We start from the raw sequence: 23,971 nt of genomic DNA on the forward strand, positions 1-23,971 counted from the left end.
AGCCACAGAACAATGGAGTGGAGGAGATTTCTGTTCCAGAGAGACCTGAAAACCTGACCCGAAAGTTCTGGTGCGCACCAGACCTGAGCAGAGCCCAGCCCTGACTTGGCCGTGCGGCACCAAGAGGAGCAGATCCGAGCAGGCTTCAGGGAGAGAATCTCCAGCAGCAGCCCAGGTCCCTCCACCCACAGGTGACAAGGGTTGGTCAAAGCGTCTCTTTGGCTGGTCTAGAGGGGAGTGGGGTGTCCCCATAACTCAGACCCCCTCGGGAGGCAGCAGCAGGGGCGGCAGCAGACAAGGGCTCCCAGAGCAGGCAGGAGTGCAGATCCATTGTTGAAGGGCTCCTCATAAACCCCATGAGGGGACTGAGCCCCTTGAGGTGGCCCTGCCCCTACCTGAGCACCTGAACTTAATCTCACACTGAATAGCAGTCCTGCCCCTGCCCAAAGCCCTGAGGCTGGGAAGCAGCATTTGAATTTCAGACCCCATGCCCTGGCTGGGTGGATCTGGAGATGTGGTGGGTATGGAGAGGACACTCAGAAGTCAAGTCACTGACTGGGAAAATGCCCAGAAAAGGGGAAAAAAAATAAGAGCATAGAAGGTTACTTTCTTGGTGAACAGATATCTCCTTCCTTCCTTTCTTATGAGGAAGAACAATGCTTACCATCAGGGAAAGACATAGAATTCAAGGCTTCTGTATCCCACACATCCAAAATAAATATTCAATGGGCTCAGGCCATGGAAGAGCTCAAAAAGGATTTTGAAAATCAAGTAAGAGAGGTGGAGGAAAAACTGGGAAGAGAAATGAGAGAGATGCAAGAAAAGCATGAAATGCAGGTCAACACCTTGCTAAAGGAGACCCAAAAAAATGCTGAAGAAAATAACACCTTGAAAAATAGGCTAACTCAACTGGCAAAAGAGGTTCAAAAAGCCAATGAGGAGAAGAATGCTTTCAAAAGCAGAATTAACCAAATGGAAAAGGAGGTTCAAAAGTTCACCGAAGAAAATAGTTCTTTCAACATTAGAATGGAACAGAGGGAGGCTAATGACTTTATGAGAAACCAAGAAATCACAAAACAAAACTAAAAGAATGAAAAAATGGAAGATAATGTGAAATATCTCATTGGAAAAACAACTGACCTGGAAAACAGATCCAGGAGAGACAAGTTAAAAATTATGGGCCTACATGAAAGCCATGATCAAAAAAAGAGCCTAGACATCATCTTTCATGAAATTATCAAGGAAAACTGCCCTGAGATTCTAGAACCAGAGGGCAAAATAAGTATTCAAGGAATCCACCCATCATCACCTGAAAGAGATCCAAAAAGAGAAACTCCTAGGAACACTGTGGCCAAATTCCAGAGTTCCCTGGTCAAGGAGAAAATATTGCAAGCAGCTAGAAAGAAACAATTCAAGCATTGTGGAAAAACAATCAGGATAACACAAGATCTATCAGCTTCTACATTAAGGGATTGAAGGGCGTGGAATATGATATTCCAGAAGTCAAAGGAACTAGGACTAAAACCAAGAATCACCTACCCAGCAAAACTGAGTATAATACTTCAGGGGAAAAAATGGTCTTTCAATGAAATTGGGGACTTTCAAGCATTTTTGATGAAAAGACCAGAGCTGAAAAGAAAATTTGACTCTTCAAACACAAGAATGAAGAGAAGCATGAAAAGGTAAACAGCAAAAAAAAGTCATAAGGGACTTTACTAAAGTTGAACTGTTTACATTCCTACATGGAAAGACAATATTTGTAACTCTTGAAACTTTTCAGTATCTGGGTAGTTGGTAGGATTACATACACACACACACACACACACACACACACACACAGAGCACAGAGTGAATGGAATAGGATGGGATCATATCTTAAAGAAATGAAATTAAGGGGTGAGAGAGAAATATATCGGGAGGAGAAAGGGAGAAATGGAATGGGGCAAATTATCTCTCATAAAAGAGGCAAGCAAAAGACTTTTTAGTGGAGGGAAAAAGAAGGGAGGTGAGAGAAAAACATGAAGTTTACTCTCATCACATTCTAGTAAAGGAAGGAATAAAATGCACACTCATTTTGGTAAGAAAACCTATCTTACAATACAGGAAAGTGGGGGTGAAGGGGATAAGCAGGGTAGAGGGGGATGATGGAAGGGAGGGCAGTGGGAGGAGGGAGCAATTTGAAGTTAACACTCTTGGGGAGGGACAGGATCAAAAGAGAGAATAGAAGCAATGGGGGACAGGATAGGATGGAGGGAAATATAGTTAGTCTTACACAACACGACTATCATGGAAGTCATTTGCAAAACTACACAGATATGGCCTATATTGAAGTGCTTGCCTTCCCAAAGGGAATGGGTGGGGAGGGAGGGATGAAGAGAAGTTGGAACTCAAAGTTTTAGGAACAACTGTCGAGTACTGTTCTTGCTACTAGGAAATAAGAAATACAGGTAATGGGATACAGAAAGTTATCTGGCCCTACAGGACAAAAGAGAAGATGGGGACAAGGGAAGGGAAGGATGATAGAAGAGAGGGCAGATTAGTGATAGGGGCAATTAGAATGATCGGTGTTTTGGGGTGGGGGGAGGGGAGAAATGGGGAGAAAATTTGGAACCCAAAATTTCGTGAAAATGAATGTTAAAAGTTAAATAAATTAATTTTAAAAAATTAAAAAAAAAACACATCTATAATAAGGAATGGCACTCTTGGAGAGGGAAGGGGGGGATGTTGGGGAAAATCTAGGCAATGTAACAATAAAAGATATTATTAAAATATTACTGGTAGGTGGCACTTATATAGTACTTTAAAATTTTCAGAGCACTTTACATAATTCTTTGTGATTGTCACAAAAAAATTCTTGTGAGATATGTACTTAAAGTATTATCATACTCATTTTGTGGATAAAGAAATTCAATTTGCAAACTAAGCAATGATTTCAATAATGCCAAACTGCTCCCTAATACAAAAACTTTTAAACTCAAAGATTCTTCTCCCATGATAATGTATGGTTATGAATCTCAGAACTTTTGAATCAAAGAATCAAAGTTGCAGATATCCCAAATGTCAATGGAGATGTGTATCACTTAGTGTGCCAGATGTGATTCAGCCTATTAATAGTCTTTCTATTGGATTATGCTCTCAACTCACTGTCCACCTGAAGTGTCTACCCCACTATTTATTTATTCATTTATTTCTTTATCTCCCTGTGGAAAAACAACACCTTTTCCTTCTCCGTTATCACCAAAGGTATCCTATTCACAAGATGATGTATGAGGATATTAAATGAAGAAATAATTATAAAAAAAGAAATGGGCAAGTTATGTGGCAAAAGTGAAAGAGAATATTTAGACCAAATACTATACTAGAACACCAAAATAACAAAAAGATCTAGAGTGAAAGGCCCCTAGGAGGCTGGGTAAATCTTGTACGGAGGATAATAGAAATAGAAAATAGACAAGAACTTCAGAGAATAAGAAGGCATGAATAGGTTGCAATCAGCACTGACTGAGAGAATTACTATTTCCTGCAGTAATGAAATCACAAATACGGTGATGTACTTAGGGATTCTAATACTAATTTGAAAAAGATATAGTATGAGCAAAGTTATATGGGAAAAGTAAATAATACAAAATAAGTGTGATAACAAGATCATAGATTTAAGCAAGGAAATATTTTTAGAGGACATTGAGTTCAACAGCCTTATTTTATAAATGACAGAGGTTGTGATTTTTCAAGGATCACAAAGCTAGTAAGTGTCTAAAGAAAGGATTTGCACCCAAGTCTTCCTGACTCCAAGTCCAGTGCATTTGCACATGATGCCTCTAATGATCACACTGATCACTGGACGATACTTTGAATTCTAATCCTTTATGCCAGTTTTAGCGATATACTAATATATTATCAAATTATTTATGACTAGATGATTCAAGACCTTTCATGCTTGTATTTTATAATTGATTTATTATAGCAGTTCTCAGAAAACAAATTGCATATTACAAAATCTAGTACTTAATTTGAAAATTAAGAAAATTGTTTTTGTATAGTGAATTCCAAACATAAAAGATATCTACCAGTTTTCCTTTACTATTGTCTTTCATGGCATTAGCTCTCCATTAAGGAGTTTATACATTTCTCAGATGTGGAAGAAACTAGATTTTTTTTCTTTTTCAAAATAGAAAGATGACCATTTGTAACTGTAGAACACTACATTTGTGTCCAAATATATCACACTTGTATACATACACATACATACATTTACATACATGTACATACACATACACATACACACATATGGATACATAGGGTAGGGCATGGTTCCATATTTACAGCCAGCATAACAATGTGATATCAACACAGCAATTAAATTTCTTCATTACGAAACACTGCTGAGACCTCTTCTTTTACCTTTCAAGGGTTTAACTTAAATGCCATTAAGTTTAATTTAACTCAGATTGGCAAACTTAGGTGAAGGAGTTAAATTCAGCCCTCTGATCATCTTGTTTGGCCTATGAATTAATGCATTAGTCAACCCCCAATTTAATCTAAAATTATTTCTAAATCATTAATGACTCTGCTTAACAGTATACAGAGTCAGAAGGAAAAAGTAGACCAAATTACTTTGTAGGAAAAAAATCAAAATAAAATAAGATGAGATAGGCTTAAACAAAAACATATTATACCATTACCTACCTCCTAGAAATGCCATTAGCCAGTCTTTTATGTTTACAGGGCTTAGAAGAAAGGGGTGATGAAGTAGGGGACAAGTTCAGTGGAGCAATCAGACTGTTGATTATTTCAGTCAGTTGTGCACTCTGCAAGAAGATAGTCAACTTTTTAGTATTTCTATGCATGAATCTGAACATTTTCTAAATTTCAGACATTTGATATCACTTAAATGTTTAACTTCTTCTGGAAAAAGTAAATTTTACATTTTGAGTAAAGGTTTTAATTCCACAATTCCTGCTAGGATTGGCTTTTATCTTCTCATAGGTGCTCATACAAATGTAAATAGCCCAAAATATGACCTTTCTAGGACCCTTTCTCTGCTATTGTCATTGTTTATTGTTCTCTCTAACCACAAAGGTTTATGCTGGATTTTTAATAAATCTATTTATTTAGTTTTGATTCTAATCTTAGTGTATATGAAGACTTTTTTTCTCAAAAAACAAACTGTACAAGTAAGAGTGGCAGGCATGGTTGGATAGTGGCTTGACTGGAAACAAAATCTGAAGGTTTTAGTGGATTAAAAGCTCAAAATTAATCAACAATGCGAAGTGACAGACACAATGCTACTGTAATCTTGTCAAATTCAGAGAGATATAAGTTCCAAAAATGATGTGATAGCACCTCTCTACTTTTCCCCGCTGAAAACACCTCTGGAGTATTGTGTGCAGATCCAAGTTACATAAGATCTACAAAGGATATGAATTAATTGCTGGGAGAATGTATAGAAGACAGACATGATGATGAAAGGTCATTCATATCATATGAGGATCACTTGAACGAACTGTGAACATTGAGTCTGGAAAAGAGAAAGCTTGGAAATGATAGTGGTATTCAAGTGGATGTCATTTGAAAAAGGTATTGGACTTGCTCTGTTTGATCCCAGAGAGTTGAACTAGGAATGATGAGTGGAAGTTGCAGAAAAGTAAATTTAGGCTTTATTCCAAGAAAAATTCTCTAGCCATGAAAAGTATCCAGAAGCAGAAAGGACTGTGTCCAGAAGTTTGTGGATACTCTGTCACTGAAAGTCTTTTACTAGAGGCTAACAGTTTATCAATCACCTTATCAAACTAGAATTGTGGTTCCATTAGGATATGGGTCTTAATCATAAATCCAAAAAACCATTGGAATCATTTTTAGCTCTGAAATTCTGTGATTTTGTGCTTTCTATCTTGACACATTTAAGTATATTTAATGTTAACATTTTAAGTGAATTATTCAATCTAATATATTACCTGCAAACATTATCAACATCTTTCCCCATCCCTCTATCCTCAACTAAGACAACAAAATACCCAAATCCCACAGATATAGATAGGAAAGTTATATTACTTTGAAAAGAAAATAGCTCTTTGTGAACATTAGCGTGTATTTGAAACCAGCTGAGTTTGTTCTTAGGGATGGGGTTATTAAAGAATGAGAGCATTTGCTAGATGATCTATAAGCTCTCTTGCAGCTTTAAAAATTCTGTGATTATGGGAATGTGAAAGAAAAGTTAAATCTATTCATACAGTCTTAAGAGAAGGAAATTGAATCATTTTCATACTGCAATCTCTTGGCAAACAAATAATTCCATTTTCCAAAAATATAACTTTTATTATAATTAACATTCCTCCTTTAATTAAATTAATTAATAGATTATAGTTCTCAAAAGAAGAGGAAAGGTCAAGTTCTTTGTCATTATTCCTCTACAAAAAATTAGGATCTTAATGAGAGAAGCGACTTTGGTCACACACATGACAACAAAGGACTGAGAATAATGCCTTGTACACAGAAGACTTAATGAATATTTAGCGAGATAGACTGAAAAAATAGCACTTTCAGTCTTAATAGTATCACTTTGCTACATCAACCACTAAATGAAAAATCAGAGAAATGAATAACAAGGAAACCATAAAAGTTCAGACCGAAGAAGTTTACTTCTCCAGTGATAATGCTTATAAAATTTTTTGTCTTGAACAGAATATCCTTTAATAATTCTACAGATCTGTTAACTCATAGATGTGGGAAATTCCCTCCAATGACACAAATTCTCATCTACCTAGATTTTCTTTTTTTTAATAGTTAACTCAAGAAATAAATAATTTTAAGTATAGAAAAATGTACATGCCAAAAAACTATGACATAACTCAACCCATGTACTTTATTCAAGAGCAAATCAATAACCAATATGAATTTAATATTTTAAGAATACTTTATTTCAGAAAAAATGAGTAAAAAAATTGTCCAATTTTATTCTGGAGAGACTAAGTAACAAATATACAGATGTACAAAAAGCAAATTTGGTGGCCATAACAACATAATTTCTTAAAGAAAAGGCAAATGCGCTTGTAAGAACATTTTCCAATAAAAATCAATTTAACCAGCTCATAGGATTCCCTAATTCATACTCTGAAGTTACCCAAATTTTTACATATTTGATAATTTATTAAGTGTCTACTATATGCGAGACATGAGGCTAAGCACTAGGTATACAAAGAAGAAACAAAACAGATCCTACCCTACAGAACAAAATGTCATTATAGGATCACAGATGGAGAGTCAGGAGGGCCCTTAGAGGCCATTGAGTTTAACACTCTCATTTCACAAATGATGAAAGTGAAGCACACAGAAGTTAAGTGACTTTTCTAGGGTCACATAGTAAGTGTCTAAAGTCAGATCTTCCTGACTCCAAGTTCCATGCTCTGTTCACTTGTCCTATTATGCACTACACCTGGCTGCATTTAAACCACAATTATCTTGGAATAATGCTTTGATTTGACATATTTTCAAATTATTTATGACTAGATAATCTGTGACCTTTTCTGTTAAGCACTTTATATACAATCATCTCTAGATAATCAGCATATCGATGACTGATTATTGGCTATGTGTTTCTCTGTCACAGGATGCTTCTCTGTTGCTTTCCCTTAACAGTCTATGCTCAGGGAAAGCAAATAAAATTAACAGAAATAAAATAACATTTATGGAGGGATTTAAGGTTGGCAAAGCATTTATGTATCATTTGATTCTCACCACAATCATATGAATTGGGTGCTATTTTTAATTGCCATTTCGTAGAACAGGAAAACTGAAGTAGAGAGAAATTAAATGACTTGCACAAGATCACACAGTTAGTAATCCTGCCTCTGGCAGGATGGTCTTCATGACTCCAAAGCCAAATAGTCTCCACTATGATTTCACTACTTTCATGGGTTCCTGCTCTTTGAAACCTGGACATTCCCTCCAGTGGTACAGATTCCTATCCACACCTTTTCATCCCCTGTGACACTTGTTCATATCCTCCTATAAATCTTTCATGAGGGTAACCCAGTAGGCCAATGTCTTTCCAACAGAACATGGATAATAACAGAGCTTGCACCAAGTTATCCCTTGCTATATCTATACAAGAAGTTCACCTCCTTGTTTGCTTATACATTCCTCTAATAATGTATTTTACGCTGCTTTTCTAGCAACTCCTCATTCATAATATGTTACAGACTATTTACACCACAGATACTTCTTGGATGTCCAATACAGTCCAACTAGATTAAAATTTAATTAGGAGATATTTATTAAAATAAATAAAAATAAATGCAACATAAAAAATGTTAAGTTGAGGTTTTCTAAGCCTCATTTCTACGTGAGTTTGACAATAGGCCTTCACTTTCTTATTCATTCTTCCTGAACTTAAGTTGCAGTTTCATCTTGAATTATTGTAAATTTGGGAATCTCTACAATGTTTTGGGGCTTAATATTCATCAGAACATCGTCAATCAGTCGACAAGCATTTATTAAGCACTTATTACGTTTCAGGCACTCTGCTAGCTTCTGGGATGCAAAGATCCTTGTCTTCAAAGATCTTAGAGGCTATGGGAAAGGAGAAGAAATATACACATATACAAAATGTACAGGTATGAGGTAAGTGGGAGGGGTATAGCCTCACTTTCAGACACCTTGAAAGACAGAACATTTGATGCAGTGCGGTTCTTTCTATCTTATTTGTATTTTTTTCAGTGCCACTTCTACTTTCTCAAGTAACACTGTGATGTTAGAATCAAAATATGAACAGGGAAGAATTTGCTACAGAAATATCCCCACATGCCTTCCACTCTAACTTTTCCAATTTCACTCTTAAATGACATTGGGACAATGTGACTCAGTTGGATCTCTTACCAAGCTTTAATATTTTCCATCTAATATGCCTTCTTTTTTTAAGGAGGTGATACAACTCATAATCTTTTGTCATCTTTGTCCATAAGATTTTACAAACTAGTTTATTATACACCACTACTGCCCTCCACAGCCTCCTTTCTCTCCTCCTGGAAAAAAGGACAAGCACTTGCTAATTAAGAGGGTTTCTGTTTTCCTTTGATCCCTTCATTTGTCAAATGACTTATATTAGCTAAACTTTCTTCTTTCTTCCTTAGGAAATGATGACAGCGTATGTCATTATGTCACTCTTTTATCTAGTCCTCACTTTGAGACACTGATGGGCATATAAATGGGAATGGAGGTGATTTTAATTTGTATACAGAACTTCTGAATGATTCAGTTCTTAATCAGTGCAGGTCAGGACACTAATACTGTTTAAATAAGTCAGATTGGAATTGCCTCATATGCATGCCACTCTCTTCTCATTTTTGTTCTTCCTTCTCTCTGGGGTTTTATTTTGATCTTTCTTTAAAGAAGGTAATATAAAGATAGCTCGATTAGAAATGACCCCCATATAAAAAGTGAGCAGTTGTTTCCTATTTGCCAAAATATAACCAGTTTCATTTTTTGTGATTTGATTTGGTGCTCACAGTGTTCAGTGCTTCCAAGCTCTTATGATGAGGAAACTAGTCATGATAAACAGACTTGAGTCTTGTAGAATCTATTCTTTGGTGACTCTTATTTCTTACTCTTGAACTATATTTTTTAACATGTTTTTCACTGTCCTTTTCACTTAAGTTACCAAGTATTAAATTAAGCGTTGACTTAATTTGGAAGTTTTTAATAAATTCTTCCTTACAACAGATAATGCAACATAGCTGAAATTATTGTTATGGTGGTGTTTTTTCAGATATTTATTCTGAGCACTGCAATAGATGATCAAGCATTCCATGAAAAGATATGGCTTGCTGTCTTTGAGTATCTGACAGAAGAACTTTGCTGACTCATTTATTTGCCTCTAAAGAGAATCTGTGAGCCATCTTTCCATTTAACTACCGGCTTTAGTAACCTGGTTTAATTTATAGCAAGAATGTCAATACTGATATGTTCCAGATCATCTATTAGTTTGTCCATTAACATTGGCCATTGCATGATGATTCATACATGTAAGAAAAATGGCTATTCAATGTTTGGCATAATTAACGAATAAGGCATAGAAAACAGCCTATGGCCTGAAAAAAGTGTCTGAAATAGTTATCTTAGAAGAAAACCGATTTTCATTTCCAGTATGAAAGAACTACCACATAGTAGCTTTTTGTTATTTATATTTTAGATTTATAGACATCTGAATTATAGCAACATGCTAAATGGAAATTTTACTGAATTAGTGATATGAAAAGTGTAATCTTTAATTATAATTAAGATATGTATGTGTATATATACATATATACACTGTTGTCCATTTAAATGCTTCCAAAGCTATAAAAAATTGACTCCACATGAAATTCTACTCCTACTCCACTTTACCTGTTTTTCTATGTTTCGAAGAAGTAGTGTAGGGCTACTTGGTGACATTTCAAAATCTTGTTCTGGTAAAGAATCTTGTCTCTCCTGGGGAACCTGAGAATTCCCTGTGGTGTTTAATAAAGTTCCTTGGTCTGTCAATTGTATCTGCTTCTTCAAAATATCTTTTGGAAGTTGATATTCTTCTAGGACCACTGTTCCCTAAACAACAGCAATTAAACATAGTTCAATTAAGGACAATATTCATTCCATATGACTTTCAGAATTACATATAAATGCAGACTTCTTAATACTGAAGTAATAGAAAGTGCAAATTTAGAGAGTATAATTTTTTTTGAAAACATGAAATGTATTAAAGCATGTGTAATGAAAAAGAAATCAGACAATCATTTGTGGTATTTATTTTGTTGCTTTATAATCAGCAAATACAGGACTTTGAATTGAAAGTGACTCTAAAGATACATCTAGTCCTATCTTCTCATTTTACAAATGAGTAAAGTGAGTTTGACAGGTTATATGACTTGTCAAAATTCACCACACCAATGACTACCAAAAAGTGAAAAAATAGTGAACAATTATCTTGCCAAAGCATGTCTGACCATATCACTCCACTGATAAAGAATTCCTATTACTTCTGAAACAAAATACAAATATTTTAGCTGAGCATTTAAAGCCTTTCTGATACCTTTCTAGACTTATTACATATCACTCCTAGTTACATACTTTACATTCCAGGCAAACTTGCTCTTCCCTTAACTCAGCATTCCATCTCTTACTTCTATGCCTTTGCAAAGGCTTTCCCTATATTGCTGGAAGACTCACTTTCTTGGTTTCCTTCAAAACTCAGTTCAGTTTGACCAACTCTTATGGGAAGTTTTCCCTAGTTATCAAAACTCTCTCCTCAAATGATTTCATATTTACTTATCTGTGTAAATATTGTATTCTGCCAGTAGAATGTAAGCACCCTTTCATAGTCAAACTCCTAGATAAGGCTGTCTACTTTCCTTGCCTAGATGCAGTAGAAAGCATGGCGCATGGTGCAGTATAAAGAACATTAAACCAGTTCAAATTGAGTTTGAATCCTGGCTCTCTATGACCTTGGCCAATCACTTCACCTCTCTGGGCATCAATTAACTCAACTGCAAAAATAAGGCATTTGAAGTAGATGACATCTAAGTAGATGACCTCTAGAACATGATCCTGACCTCTCACTCACTGCTCAATCTCTTGCAATATGGATTTTGTCATCACTTAACTATACAAACTACTTTTTCCAAAATTCTGCCTTAATTGACAAATCCAAGGTCTCTCTAAGTACTCTGCACAACACCTGGCACATAGTAAGTGCTTAATGCTAGTTGACTGACTGACCTTTTATATCCTCATTCTTCCTGACTTCTCTCCATTACTTGGTGCTACTAATCACCTTCTCTTGCTAGGTACTCTCCCCTGTCTAGATTTTCATGACCCTACTTTCTCTTTTTTCCTACTATCTGACTAGTAGTAAAAGTAGTAGTAGATGACCCTGTCTTCTTTCCTGGATCATGACCCATGTCCTGCCTTCTAACTGTGGGCATAGTTTGTACCAGGAGCTCTTTTCTTTCTGACTACACTCTCTCCCTTTCTTTAGATGATCTCATCAGTTTCCTTAAATTCAAGTATTATCTCTATATAGGTACTCCCATATCTATACATGCAACTTTTTCTCCTCTCTCTTAAGGTGTCAGGCCTATATCACCAACTGCCTATGGGATATTTTGATTTATATGTCCCAAAGGCAGTTCAAACTCAATAAGTACAAAATAGAACCGTTAAGCTTCCCTTATATTTTTTGGAATTTTTGGAATTACTCTATTTCTGTTGAGGGCACTATCCTTTTAGATCCCTAATTTCACAATCTCAGAGTAGTCCTCAACTCTTTACTCTCACTTATCATATCCTTTCAGTTGCTAATTTGTGTATGTGTGGCTGGGTGGGGGTTAATTCTTAATGTCTTCTTATCTCGCCCCTACTGAGGCCACTACCACTGCGGATCGGTATGGGACCTTTGGACCTGCTCCATTTCCTACATGCACTGTTTTGCCTCTCCTTAGGCAGCTTGGTAGCCCCCTATTTCAAGGAGAATCATATTGGTGCTCAACTGAATTTAGACACCAAATTGGCTTTAGCCTTACTGCAACTCAGAACTTCCAAACCCAAATGATCCACCAGCTTCAGCCTCAATCTTTCAGAGAGCAGGGATTACAGGCATGGGCCACCACCTCCAGCTGAAGTCTGCTTAATTCTACTTCCATAGCCCTCACATCCATCAGCTTATCTCTATTCACAGATACCACTCTAGTCTAGGTCTTCTTTTAGGCTGTCATCACCTCTCATCTAGTCTACTGTATTATCTTAATTGTTCTTATCGTGTTGATCAAATCCCTCCTTTCTCCAATCCATACTCCATACAACTGACAAAGTGATATTTCTAAAGCACAAATGTGACCTTGTCCCTCACCTACCCAATAAGCTCCAATGATTCCTATTACCTCTATAATCAAATATAAACTCTTCCATTTGGCCTTTAGAGACCTTCATAATCTGGCTCCAAACTACCTACTACAATATCCTCCTTCAAACACTCTTTCTGTCTAGTCCAAGTGTACTACTAGCTATCCTTCAAATACAACATTCCACCTCCTGCTTGCATGCCTTTGTAATAGTCCCTCCAGCCTGAAATGTACCTCCTCTTCACTTCTACCTCTTAGAATGTTTCCTTGTTTCTTTCAAAGCTCAGTTTCAATACCACATCCTAGAGGAGGCTATTCCTGATTCTCCCAAGGGTGCTGATGCCTATTCTTCCAAACTACCTTATATTTACTTTGAATAGATTATATATGTGCATATCTGTGAACAGAACGTAAGTTCCTTAACATCAGAAGCTATTTCAATTTTGTCTTTGTGTGCCCAATGTGTGGCAGGTAATAACTGTCTAAAAAATGTTTGCTGAATTTAATTATTCTCTTCATCATTCGAAGCATTCCAATAGTTAGATGACCATGACATTCAAATGCTTAGATATTGAGAGGATTCTTACAATGGGCAGAAGTCGTTTACATCTACATAGTGCTTCACAGTAACAGAATGCTGTCAAATGTATCACTTTATTCAATGCCAACAACTGTGTTAAATTAGCACCATTACTTAGATGGATCAGGATAGCATCTTCCACATATTGGGTCATCCTACATATCTTATATTCCACAATTCTTGTCCATGTTTTTTCTATAAATTTTCCCTTCATGTTCCATATAATACATTAGAGGATTTTTTTTTACTTCTCTGAACATTTCTGGAGGATTAACTTAGCACTCAAGTTACCATTCCATTATTGTTATTATCTCTCACTCTCATTATATAACCAGCTCATTATCTTTTCTGGTTATACCTGTCCTTGATACTTTGATATCAGAAGGAAATTAGAAAGATAGGCTTTTGTGACAGTGACCAGCTTGGGATGATTTAAAGTATTGCTGAATTCACTTAATGCCATTCAGTTTGATCTCCTTCTTAATAAATTCTAATATTAGGTCACTGTTCATTTGGAGTGATTGTCCAAGACATCCATACAACACATATTGACAAAAGAGCTCAACAAGTTGCCTGTATGTTACAATCTGGGATAGAGGAAGAATATTGGAGAACTGGTTTTGATTCCTGACTTTGATACTTACTAGTTGTGTAATCCTGGACAAACAACATTATGGAAACTGTTTCCTAATCTGTAAAGTGGGTTGAACATACTTACACTACTTACTTCATTGAGTAGTGAGGAAAGAACTTTAATGTTTTAATTCATTTTATTTTCTCAGTATTAAGGTTTAGAATAATCTCTGAATGTCATAATAAAACAGAGCTAGATTTATAGTTAGGAGGGACCTAGGTTCAAATCCTACTATGATCATTTATGCTAGCTGCATGACTATAAGCAATGCATTTAATATGAATCTCACTTTGCTCATGTGTAGAACTAAAATAATATCTATATGGTCTATTTCATGGGAATGTAAGGAGTAAATGAATTTATATATATATATGTATGTATAAATCCTTTCATTAAGAAAGTTTTGTAATAGTCCATATCTCAATGAAAATACAATGCCATGTACAAATATAAACATTTGGAGAACCTAAACAGTGATAGACAGATTCCAGTCTTCTATGTGGACTCTGCATAAGAAATCTATGACACTGGTTTTATATATATATATATATACATATATATATATATATATAGGTATACAAACATCTTCCTATTTTATGCCTTAAGAATGATAATCAATGGATCACTGAATAAAATTACTTTCATAGAATCTTATCTGAGTCCAACAAAGTGTGGAAGTCATGCTTCTTGAGAAGAACCTTTATGGTTGTATTTTGTTCTATCACGTCAAATGCTTTTTTTTTTTTTTTTAATCAACAAGTAGATAAAGTAGATGTTACATTTTTTGCAGCTTTCTATCAAATTATATGATTGTGAAAATGGGTCCAGTTGTAGCAAATCATCTATAAAAATCTATTTAGTCTTTTCTCATGCTTTCATCAAAGACAACTTTGATGTTTGCACAGACAGTCCATTTCCATAAAATGAGAAAGTTGGCCTAGAGATGAGAAAGTACATCAGTAATTACTGACATCTCTTAGTTATCTTTTGGAGGTTCTTATAATTGCTTATCATATTTTCCATTCATTGTCTCTTTGATTTACCATAAAGACATATTGTCATGCTTTAAAATTATGTTGCTTCCAGAATACTTCTAGATGGACTTTGTCAAGTCCAATCCCTCCTCCTAAGTTAACCTTTAAAAATGTCATTACCACTGTCTCAGCTAGTACTTCAGCTACGAAGAAGACAGAATTCAAATACTGTTGCTGATGAAAACAGATCACAATAGAAAAACCGTCAGTTCTGATAATTTTTCATGTATATTTGTTGAAATTCCATTGTCTTCTAAAAACGTCCTGAAGATGTTTAGCTTATGACTGGTTCTCACATCAAATCCTTTATAGGCTTGTTCATTTGTTTGTTACTCTCCATAAGGCAATAACGTCTGTAATATCCTTCCCACTGCAATGGTTGTCAAATAAGCTTGCACTCTAAAGATGTGTTACCATTGTCCATCAGCTTTCTGTGCTTGGCAAGATTAGTTATTTGCTGACTTATGTGATTTCTGGATTCTCTGTGTCTCTTTGCCGTAATAAATTTTCAAATAATTAAAACTTCTCAATGAAATAAAGGGTAAATCAGAATCAATGTCCATTTTCCATTTCTCAAGGTTGACTACTTGCTTAATACACTATCAAAACTGTACGTTATAGATATAGCATACTTCTCTTCTTTATTTTCTCTTCTAATACGTTGTTGATTTTGACCTGTATTCTGGCAAGTCAATGTTTCAACTATACAAGGAGACAGAGAATTTTAAGACCATTCTTGTCAATAACCAATTTTTCCTGTCAAAATGCAATTTCATTTTTTTATTTTGATATCTGTTATGACCAATCTCCATCATCTCCTGACACTCTTCTTAAAGAGAGTAATAGTAATGTACACATATGACTCTTGGGAATACATATGTGTATACGTGTGTATATATATACATATACAGATAGCATTAAACTTTTTCATTTTTTGATTATAAAACCACATTTTCACCAGCCTCTTTCCTCTCCACCCCAAAATTTACCTTCACATTGAACTTACTAAGCATATCAAGGAATACTTTTGTCTAGAGAATGAGTGCTGGGGCTAGAGTCAGCAAGATCTAGGTTTAAATCCAGCCTCAGACACTTACTAGCTATGTGACCCTGGACAAGTCATTTAAGCTTTGTAATCCTCTATTTCCTCATCTATAAAATAGGAATAATAATAATAGCACTTACCTTACAAGGTTGCTGTGAGAAAATGAGATAATTTTTGTAAAGCACTTTGCAAACCTTGAAGAGTTATATAAATGCTAGGTAGCACAATTAAATAAAATCTCCATTTTTGAAGTAAAAAAGCAAAAACTTATGCAAAAGTACAAAAATGCTGATAAGGACTTTTGACTAATTTCAAAGAAAAAGACATAGCAACTATCAAGCCATCATTCTGGAAAAAGAATATAAAAACCTGACTGTGTGATTATCTGCATTTTGTAAAAAAAAAAAAAAAACAAGAAACCCAACATAATGCTTCTTCTAAAACAGAATAAACTGCTAAACTCATATCTGTCCTACACTAAAGAAATTGAAAGATATATACTTTTTTATTTAAATTTATTTCAACATAACAATTTATCCTAACTCATAGGATATAGAGTATTGGGGATTTGTAAAAATTTCTGGAGGTGTAACATAACAGACCTTCCAGATGGCCCAGATTAAGTCGTACATTGATGACCATAAATTATCCCACAGAAAGTCAACTGGGAAATTCAGAATGTGCTTTGTTGGTTACTTGCAAATTATTTTTAATTTTAGTCATCCAAATTCTACTCATCCAAATAAATTCTTAGTATTTTGCTTCCTTTAAAAAAATAATTGTCTATGATTATTAGATGGTCTTACAAAGGAAATGTACCTCAAACTAAATAATGACAAACCAGTCTACAAATGCAATTCATAGCTAAAAGCTATGCACTATCTGAATTCAATTAATCCTACAACACTGCCACTGTCTGTCCCTTGTCTGACTTCTGAAAATACAATCAATTCATCTTTTACAATAAGCAAATCACCAAAGCTGCAGATCTCATTGGAGTACAGATCTATTGAGGAAAAGAAATGACTACAGCAATTTAAGCTGTAATCTCCCTCAGGGAACTACAAGTAAATAAAATGACATCAAATTTCACAATAAAGATAATTACAAAGATTTTACATCTGTCCTTCCTTCTTTAGTATTACTATGTCAGAAAACATGAAATAAAATGGAGCTGTGATATTAGTGAACAAGTTTAGTTAACAAAGAAGTCCTTAGTTCCAATACAATCAGCAGATGATGATGAAAACAAAATAGGTTATTTTCATGAATTATTAATATATCATGATTACCAAAATACTTAAGTTGAAAATTTGTTGCCACTTGCTGTTACTTTTGTCATATGTTTTGCGGTTTTTAAGAAGTCATTTTAGAGCCTTCGGGAACCTTAGAAATCGTCTAGTCTTTCTCACTTTATTTATGAGAAAAATTAGACCCAAAGTTATATCAGCCTCAGATCACATGAGAGTATACAGAGCACTAGACTTGGAATCAAAAGATTCAGATACAGCTCTTGCCTTAGACAAATAATTATATGATCATGAGCAAGTTATTTAACCTCTCCTAGCTTCAGTTTCCTCATCTTTAAAATGTAAATAAAAATACCTTTAAAATTTGTCTCATGGTGCTGTTAGGAGGAATGTGCTTTAAAATTTTGAAGTAGTGCACAAATGTAAGTAAGTTTTTATTATTAGTTATAGCCAGGACAATGGCAAGGTCTCCCAGGATAATACTCTTTACATTTCACCATAATAAATACTAAACTATTACTAATTACTATGATGATTACTAAAGATTCAGTTACTTAGATAGTCAATGCAAACTGATTGTGGTGGCATATGTCTGTTACTCTTGCTTCTGGGCGGATTGCAGCTTGAGCTCAGAACGTATGAACTGTAGTGTGTTAGGCCAACTGGGTGTCTGCATTGGTCCAGCACCAATATAGTGAACCCCCAGAATTGAGAGGCCACCAGCTTTCTTAAAAGGGGGCAAATCAACCAAGGTCAGAAAAAGAGCAAATCAAATCACCCATGTTGGGATCTGACCCATGAGGAGCCACTACACTTCCAACCTGACAGAAACAGGGAGACTTGGTCTCAACCCCAACAATCCTTCCCCCCCAAAAATGAGGAAAATTCTCTGAATCATAGGTTATAAATTAGAGAGAAACTTTTTATAAGTTTATATGCTGTGGGAACCCCCTTTATGCATATAAAAGGTGAACAACTTGTGCAGATTTTAAGTACTACGTTCAGCCCCTAGGAATTCTCCCAGGTGCTAAGCAACATTCTCCATGTTACATTTTTTTTTTTTGCATAAGGTAGTTGGCTACTCATTAGTGACTCTGCTCAAATAGCTTTAAGTTTGAACACTAAAAAACTAAAGATATACTAAATGAAGACAATGATGTATTCAGCCTAGTATTCTATCTTAGAGTTGCTCTGATGCAATTTTTTTATGGAAGAAGATAGCAGCAATCCTCCAGGTAAACTATCTGTTACATAAAGTAAAACTTTATTTTAGTTGTCCTAAAATATTTGTCCTTTGAAATGACTTGGTAACTCATCATATTTTCCCTTAACATAAATGTCTTTTGCAAGTTTATGAAACTTGGTTATATGCCCCTTTTGTCTTTATGTTTTCAGACCAGCGATTACCATATCTGGTTCTCCTTGGGAACTATATTTCATTAAAAATAGCATTATAAATGATGGTCAGGTTCTAAACTATGGTTATTAATTACTACATTGTTTAGCTATATAGTTATTTTATTATTGTTTTTAGTTAATCAACTTTTTATTTTTAATTAAATTTTTTTAGTCAATGAACATTCAACTTTTATCATACTCCCCTTTCATTTTTCCGCAGTGGAAAAAAAAAAACAAAAAAAAAACTCCGTTAGAAATATGCATAGTCAAGAAAAAAAATTCTCACACTGTTTATGTGAGCAAACAAACAAAAGTTTTAATCTGGATCCTGAGTCTATTCACCTTTCTGTCAGAAGTGGGGATAAATGTTTCATTATGAGTCCTCTGGAATCATGGCTGGTCTTCGAGTTGATTAGAGTGTCTAAGTTTTTCTGAGTTGTTTGTCTTTACAGCATTGTTATTTTATAAATGGATTGGGTCTACTCACTTCACTCTGCATCAGTTCATATGAGTGTTCCCAGGTTTCTCCGAAATCAACCCCTTCATCTTTTCTTAAAACACAATATTATTTTATCACATTCATATACTACACATTGTTCTGCCATTCCCCAACCGATGAGTACCCTTTCAGTTTCCAATTCTTTGCCAGCACAAAAAGTAACTATAAATATTATTGTATAAATTATTATTATTATTGTATAAATGTTTTTTTTTTCCTCCTCTTTCTTTTATCTCTTTGGAGAAATGTACCTAGTAGGGGTATTACTGGTTCAAATAGTATGTATAGTTTGGTACCTTTGGGGGCATAGTTCCAAACTGTTTTCAGAATGGTTGAACCAGTTCATAGTTCCACCAACAGTGCATTAATGGTCCTGTTTTTCCACAGCCTCACCCCAAGAATTTATAATTTTCCCTTTTTTGTCATGTCTGCTAATCTCATAGGTAGGACCTCAAGTTTTAATTTTCATTTCTGTAATTATTAATGATCTAGAGTATTTTTATATGCCTTTGGATTTTTTCCTCTGAAAACTACTTATTAATATTCTTTCAGCATTGATTACCTGTGGAATGAACAGCTCTTAGTCTTAAAAATTTGAACCAGTTTCCTATGTATCTTAGAAATGAAACTTAAATCAAAGAAATTTGTACCCAAGATTTTTATCACTTATATGTTTCTCTTCTACCTTTAGCTCCATTAGTTTTATTTGTGCAAAGACTTTATATAATCAAAATGATCCTCTTCACCTTGTATGATCCTTTCTGTCCCTTATTTGATCACAAACTCTTCCCCTAAACATAGATCTGGCCGGAAATTTCTTTCATCTCCTCTAATTTGTTTATGATGTCACACTTTAAGTCAATTATCCATTTGGGAGCCTATCTAGAGATAACTAAATGATACAGTGATTCAAGTGTAGCACTTGAAATCAGGAAGATTTGAGTTTCAATCCTTCTATGATGCCTAATTGTATGACTCTGGGAAAGTAATTTAAACTTTCCGTACTCTGTGAAATGGGAATAATAACACCACCTATTTCCCAGGGTTATTGTGATGAAGTAATATATATATAAATATATATATAAATATATATATAAAGAACTTTGTGAATCTTAAAGAATTATCTAGCCATTGTGTTGGTATAAGCTGCTGATCTAGTTGTAGTTTCTGTCAGAATGCTTTCCAGTTTGTCCTAATAGCTGGGATCTTTTTGAGTTTTCAAACATTAGGCTCCTGTTAGCTCATTTGCTTCTATTTACTATTGCACTGCTGATATCTCTATTTCTTAATAATGGCCATTTTTTCGGATGATTATTGCTTTGTAAATCTAGTTCTGACAGACCCCTTTCCTTCCAATATTTTTTTCATTATTTCCCTTGAGATTCTTAATCTTTTGTTCTTCCAGATGGATTTTGTTATTTTTTTCCCCCTACCTCTATGAAGTGATCCTTTGGTAGCTTTATTAGCATAGTACTGAATAAGTAAATTAGTTTAGATAGCATTCTCATTGTTATTATATTGGCTCAGCCTACCCATGAGCAAATAGCATGAATCCCTTCCTTGATATGTCCTCCTTCTTGTTCCCTCCTCTCCTTTGTAATAATTGTCACTATCAGTCCCTTTGTCTCCAATTTCCCTATTTAATAGAATGTATTTTTGTATACAATTGTGTGTGTGTAAGTATTCTTCCTTTGACTGGGTCAGATAAGGGTGAGTTTCATATGCTATCTGCTCCTCCCTGTACACTTTGATTATGTAAGAAAAATTTCCCCATTTTCTCTCACCTTTTCCATTCTAGTCTTCCTTTCCCTCTTTTAAAATTACCAAAACCTAACAGAATCACTCCCAGACCCTCTGTCTTAGTAGGCCTTCTTCTAAGACCCCTGATGATGACAGGGTTTTGAGAAACACATAATTTAGATATATTATGCATTAAATAGGTTTTTGTAGGCCAGCCTGGTGCTGGCTCTCATCCTTTCATGCCCAGTTTATTACAACAGCCTGAATGTTGGTCTAACTGCCTCAAATCTCTCCCCACTATATTCCATCTACTACTAAGTTTTTAAATTAATCTCAATAAAATGCAGGTCTAACCATGTCATTCCCGCTATTCAATAAACTCCAGTGGCTCCCTATTATCTCCAGGATTAAACATAAAACCCACTGTTTAACTTTTAAAGCTCTTCCTAATCTGGGCCCCTTTCGACTTTCCTAGCCTTTAACAATTTACTCCCCTCCACATACTCTAATCCAGAGACACTGTCCTCCTTGTTGTTCCTCACACAAGACACTCTACCTCTCAAATCTGAACATTTTCCCTGACTATCCTCCACTTCTGGACTTCACTCCCTTCCCCTCTCCATCAACTGGCTTTCTTGGCTTCCTTCAAGTCTCAGCTAAAATCTCTTAAGAAGTCTTTTTTTGTTGTGGTGGCCAAAAACTGGAAATCAAGGAGATGCCCACCAACTGGGGAATGGCTGAATAAATTATGGTAATATGAATGTAATGGAATACTATTGTGCTATAAGAAATGATGAACAGGAAGACTTCAGAGAGGCCTGGAAAGACTTATATGAACTGATGCTGAGTGAAAGGAGCAGAACCAGGAAAACTTTGTACATAGCAACAACCATAGTGTGCAAGGAATTTTTCTGACAGACTTAGTCCCTCAGAGCAATGCAAGGGACCTAAAAAATTTCCAATGGACTTTTGAGGCAAAACACTTTCCACATTCAGAGAAAGAACTATGGAACTGGATCACAGAATGAAGCAGATCATTTTCTTTTGTGTTATATTTGTTTTGTTTTATTTTATGGTTTCTCTCATCCATTTTAATTATTCTATTCAATATGATTATGGTGAAACTGTATTTAATAGAACCTACATAAGATTGCAAGTCATCTCAAGGAGGGAGTGGGGAGGTATGGGGAAAGCAGAGGGAGGGAGGGTAAATATATAAGATATATGGAAGTGATTATAGAACACTGAAAAGAAATAAAATAATTATTAAAAATAAAATAAAAAAGTCCATCTTTGTCTTCTATCTCCAGTTTTTTAGATAGACAGGTAGATAGATAGATAGATAGAGATAAAGATAGATATAGATAGAGATAAAGATAGATAGATAGACAGACAGACAGACAGACAGATAGGCATATTTATATATGTGGCTTGTACATAGTTTTTTGCATGTTGTTGTCCCCATTAGATAGACTATGAGCTTCCTGAAAGCAGGTATTATGCTCTGACCTTTGTATGCCCAGCATTTAGCACAATGCTTGACATATATTAGACACAATAAATGCTTATGGAATTATTTTTGAAGGCTAACATCTTCATACTGAAAGTTGAGGATTTCACGCTTAAAACAGAGAGTAATAGGTAGCAGCCACTAACAACCTGGACAGAGTACTGCTTGAAACCAATTATCTAAGAATCTGGGAACATTTCAAAAAGGATATAGCATGTGAGTTACGACTTCGAAGGTTAGATGGGTTTTTAATACCCAAGATGGAGGGGCAAGAAACATGATCAAAGGCACAGGCAAGGGAAAGAACTGACATTTTTATTACAGAGATAATAAGTAGTCAATTAATAAAAACTCATGCTTTTATGTAACTTAAAAATTATAAATTGAATTCTTCAAAACAATCCTAATAAGTAGTAAGAACATTTTTATTACTATTTTACAAATAAGCCAATTAAGACCAGAGAACTATAATGCCTTGTGGGTATAAAGCACTGAGGATACAAGGAGAAAAACAGTCTGTGCCCCCAAGGAGTTTACAAATAGGCAGAGTAAAAGGAAAGATGTGCTAAGAGATTGCTTCCTGGGAGCTTCACTAGGAGGTGACCTCAGAGTGGGCACTGAAGGAATACAAGGATATTTTGAGGCAGAAAAGATGAGGAAGTATATTCCAAGCAAGGGAAACAGCATATTCAAATGCATGGAGGCAGGAAATCAAGGATCAGTAATACAGCCCAGCTAGGACAGTGAATGTGTGAAAAGGAGTCTAAGTCTGGAATGACAGGAGACCACAGGGACAGCAGATTGTTCAGGGCATTAAATGTCAGCCTAACAAGTTTGAATGGAAAGTCATTGAATATTTTAGAAAAAGGGAGCAATACGGTTACACTTGATGGATTAGAAAGGGCCACAGAGAGACCAATTTAGATACTATCATAGTGGACCAGACAACAGGTAATGAGGGTCTAAATTAGGATGATGGTTCTGTAAGTGAAAGAAAAGGATCATAGGGTCCCTCACAGTGGTATAGAATTAGAATTGGAAGAGACAGAAGTCATTTAATCTAACCCCCTAATTTTATAGGTAAGTAAAACTTGGGTCTCAGATTTGAGCCTATGTCTTCAGACTCCAAATTTATCACTCTTTCTGCTATGGCAAAATAAATGAAGAGATGATTTGAAATGAAAGAGATTTTGTAGGGGTAGAATAAAACTGAGTGAATGATTAGAGGGAAAATTGTGAAACTCATATATTGTGCACTCCTAAGTACCCTCCCTACACAGAAAACAGAGAAGAACAGGTTTATAGGGGGAAAGACAAAGATTTCTACTCTGGATATGTTAGGTTTTATATGACAATGGGATATCTACGAGGATATATTCAATAGGCAGATAGTGATGCATAACTGGAATTAA

At 35.1% G+C, this 23,971-nt stretch overlaps 1 protein-coding gene across 4 annotated transcripts in view; it reads right to left on the bottom strand.

The window, feature by feature from the left end:
• KANSL1L (KAT8 regulatory NSL complex subunit 1 like) overlaps positions 1-23,971 on the bottom strand; it is a 192,734-nt gene that overhangs the window by 114,139 nt on the left and 54,624 nt on the right. For 2 of the 4 annotated variants that reach the window (XM_072617454.1, XM_072617453.1), the window contains 2 exons: positions 10,381-10,578; positions 4,687-4,808 (listed from right to left, as the gene is read on the bottom strand). In XM_072617454.1, coding sequence (XP_072473555.1) covers positions 4,687-4,808; positions 10,381-10,578 — 320 coding nt within the window. The remainder of the gene's footprint in view (positions 1-4,686; positions 4,809-10,380; positions 10,579-23,971) is intronic. The other 2 variants (XM_072617456.1, XM_072617455.1) reach the window with 1 other exon arrangement.

The sequence above is a fragment of the Notamacropus eugenii genome, chromosome 6 (assembly GCF_028372415.1).
Source record: "Notamacropus eugenii isolate mMacEug1 chromosome 6, mMacEug1.pri_v2, whole genome shotgun sequence".
Taxonomy (NCBI): domain Eukaryota; kingdom Metazoa; phylum Chordata; class Mammalia; order Diprotodontia; family Macropodidae; genus Notamacropus; species Notamacropus eugenii.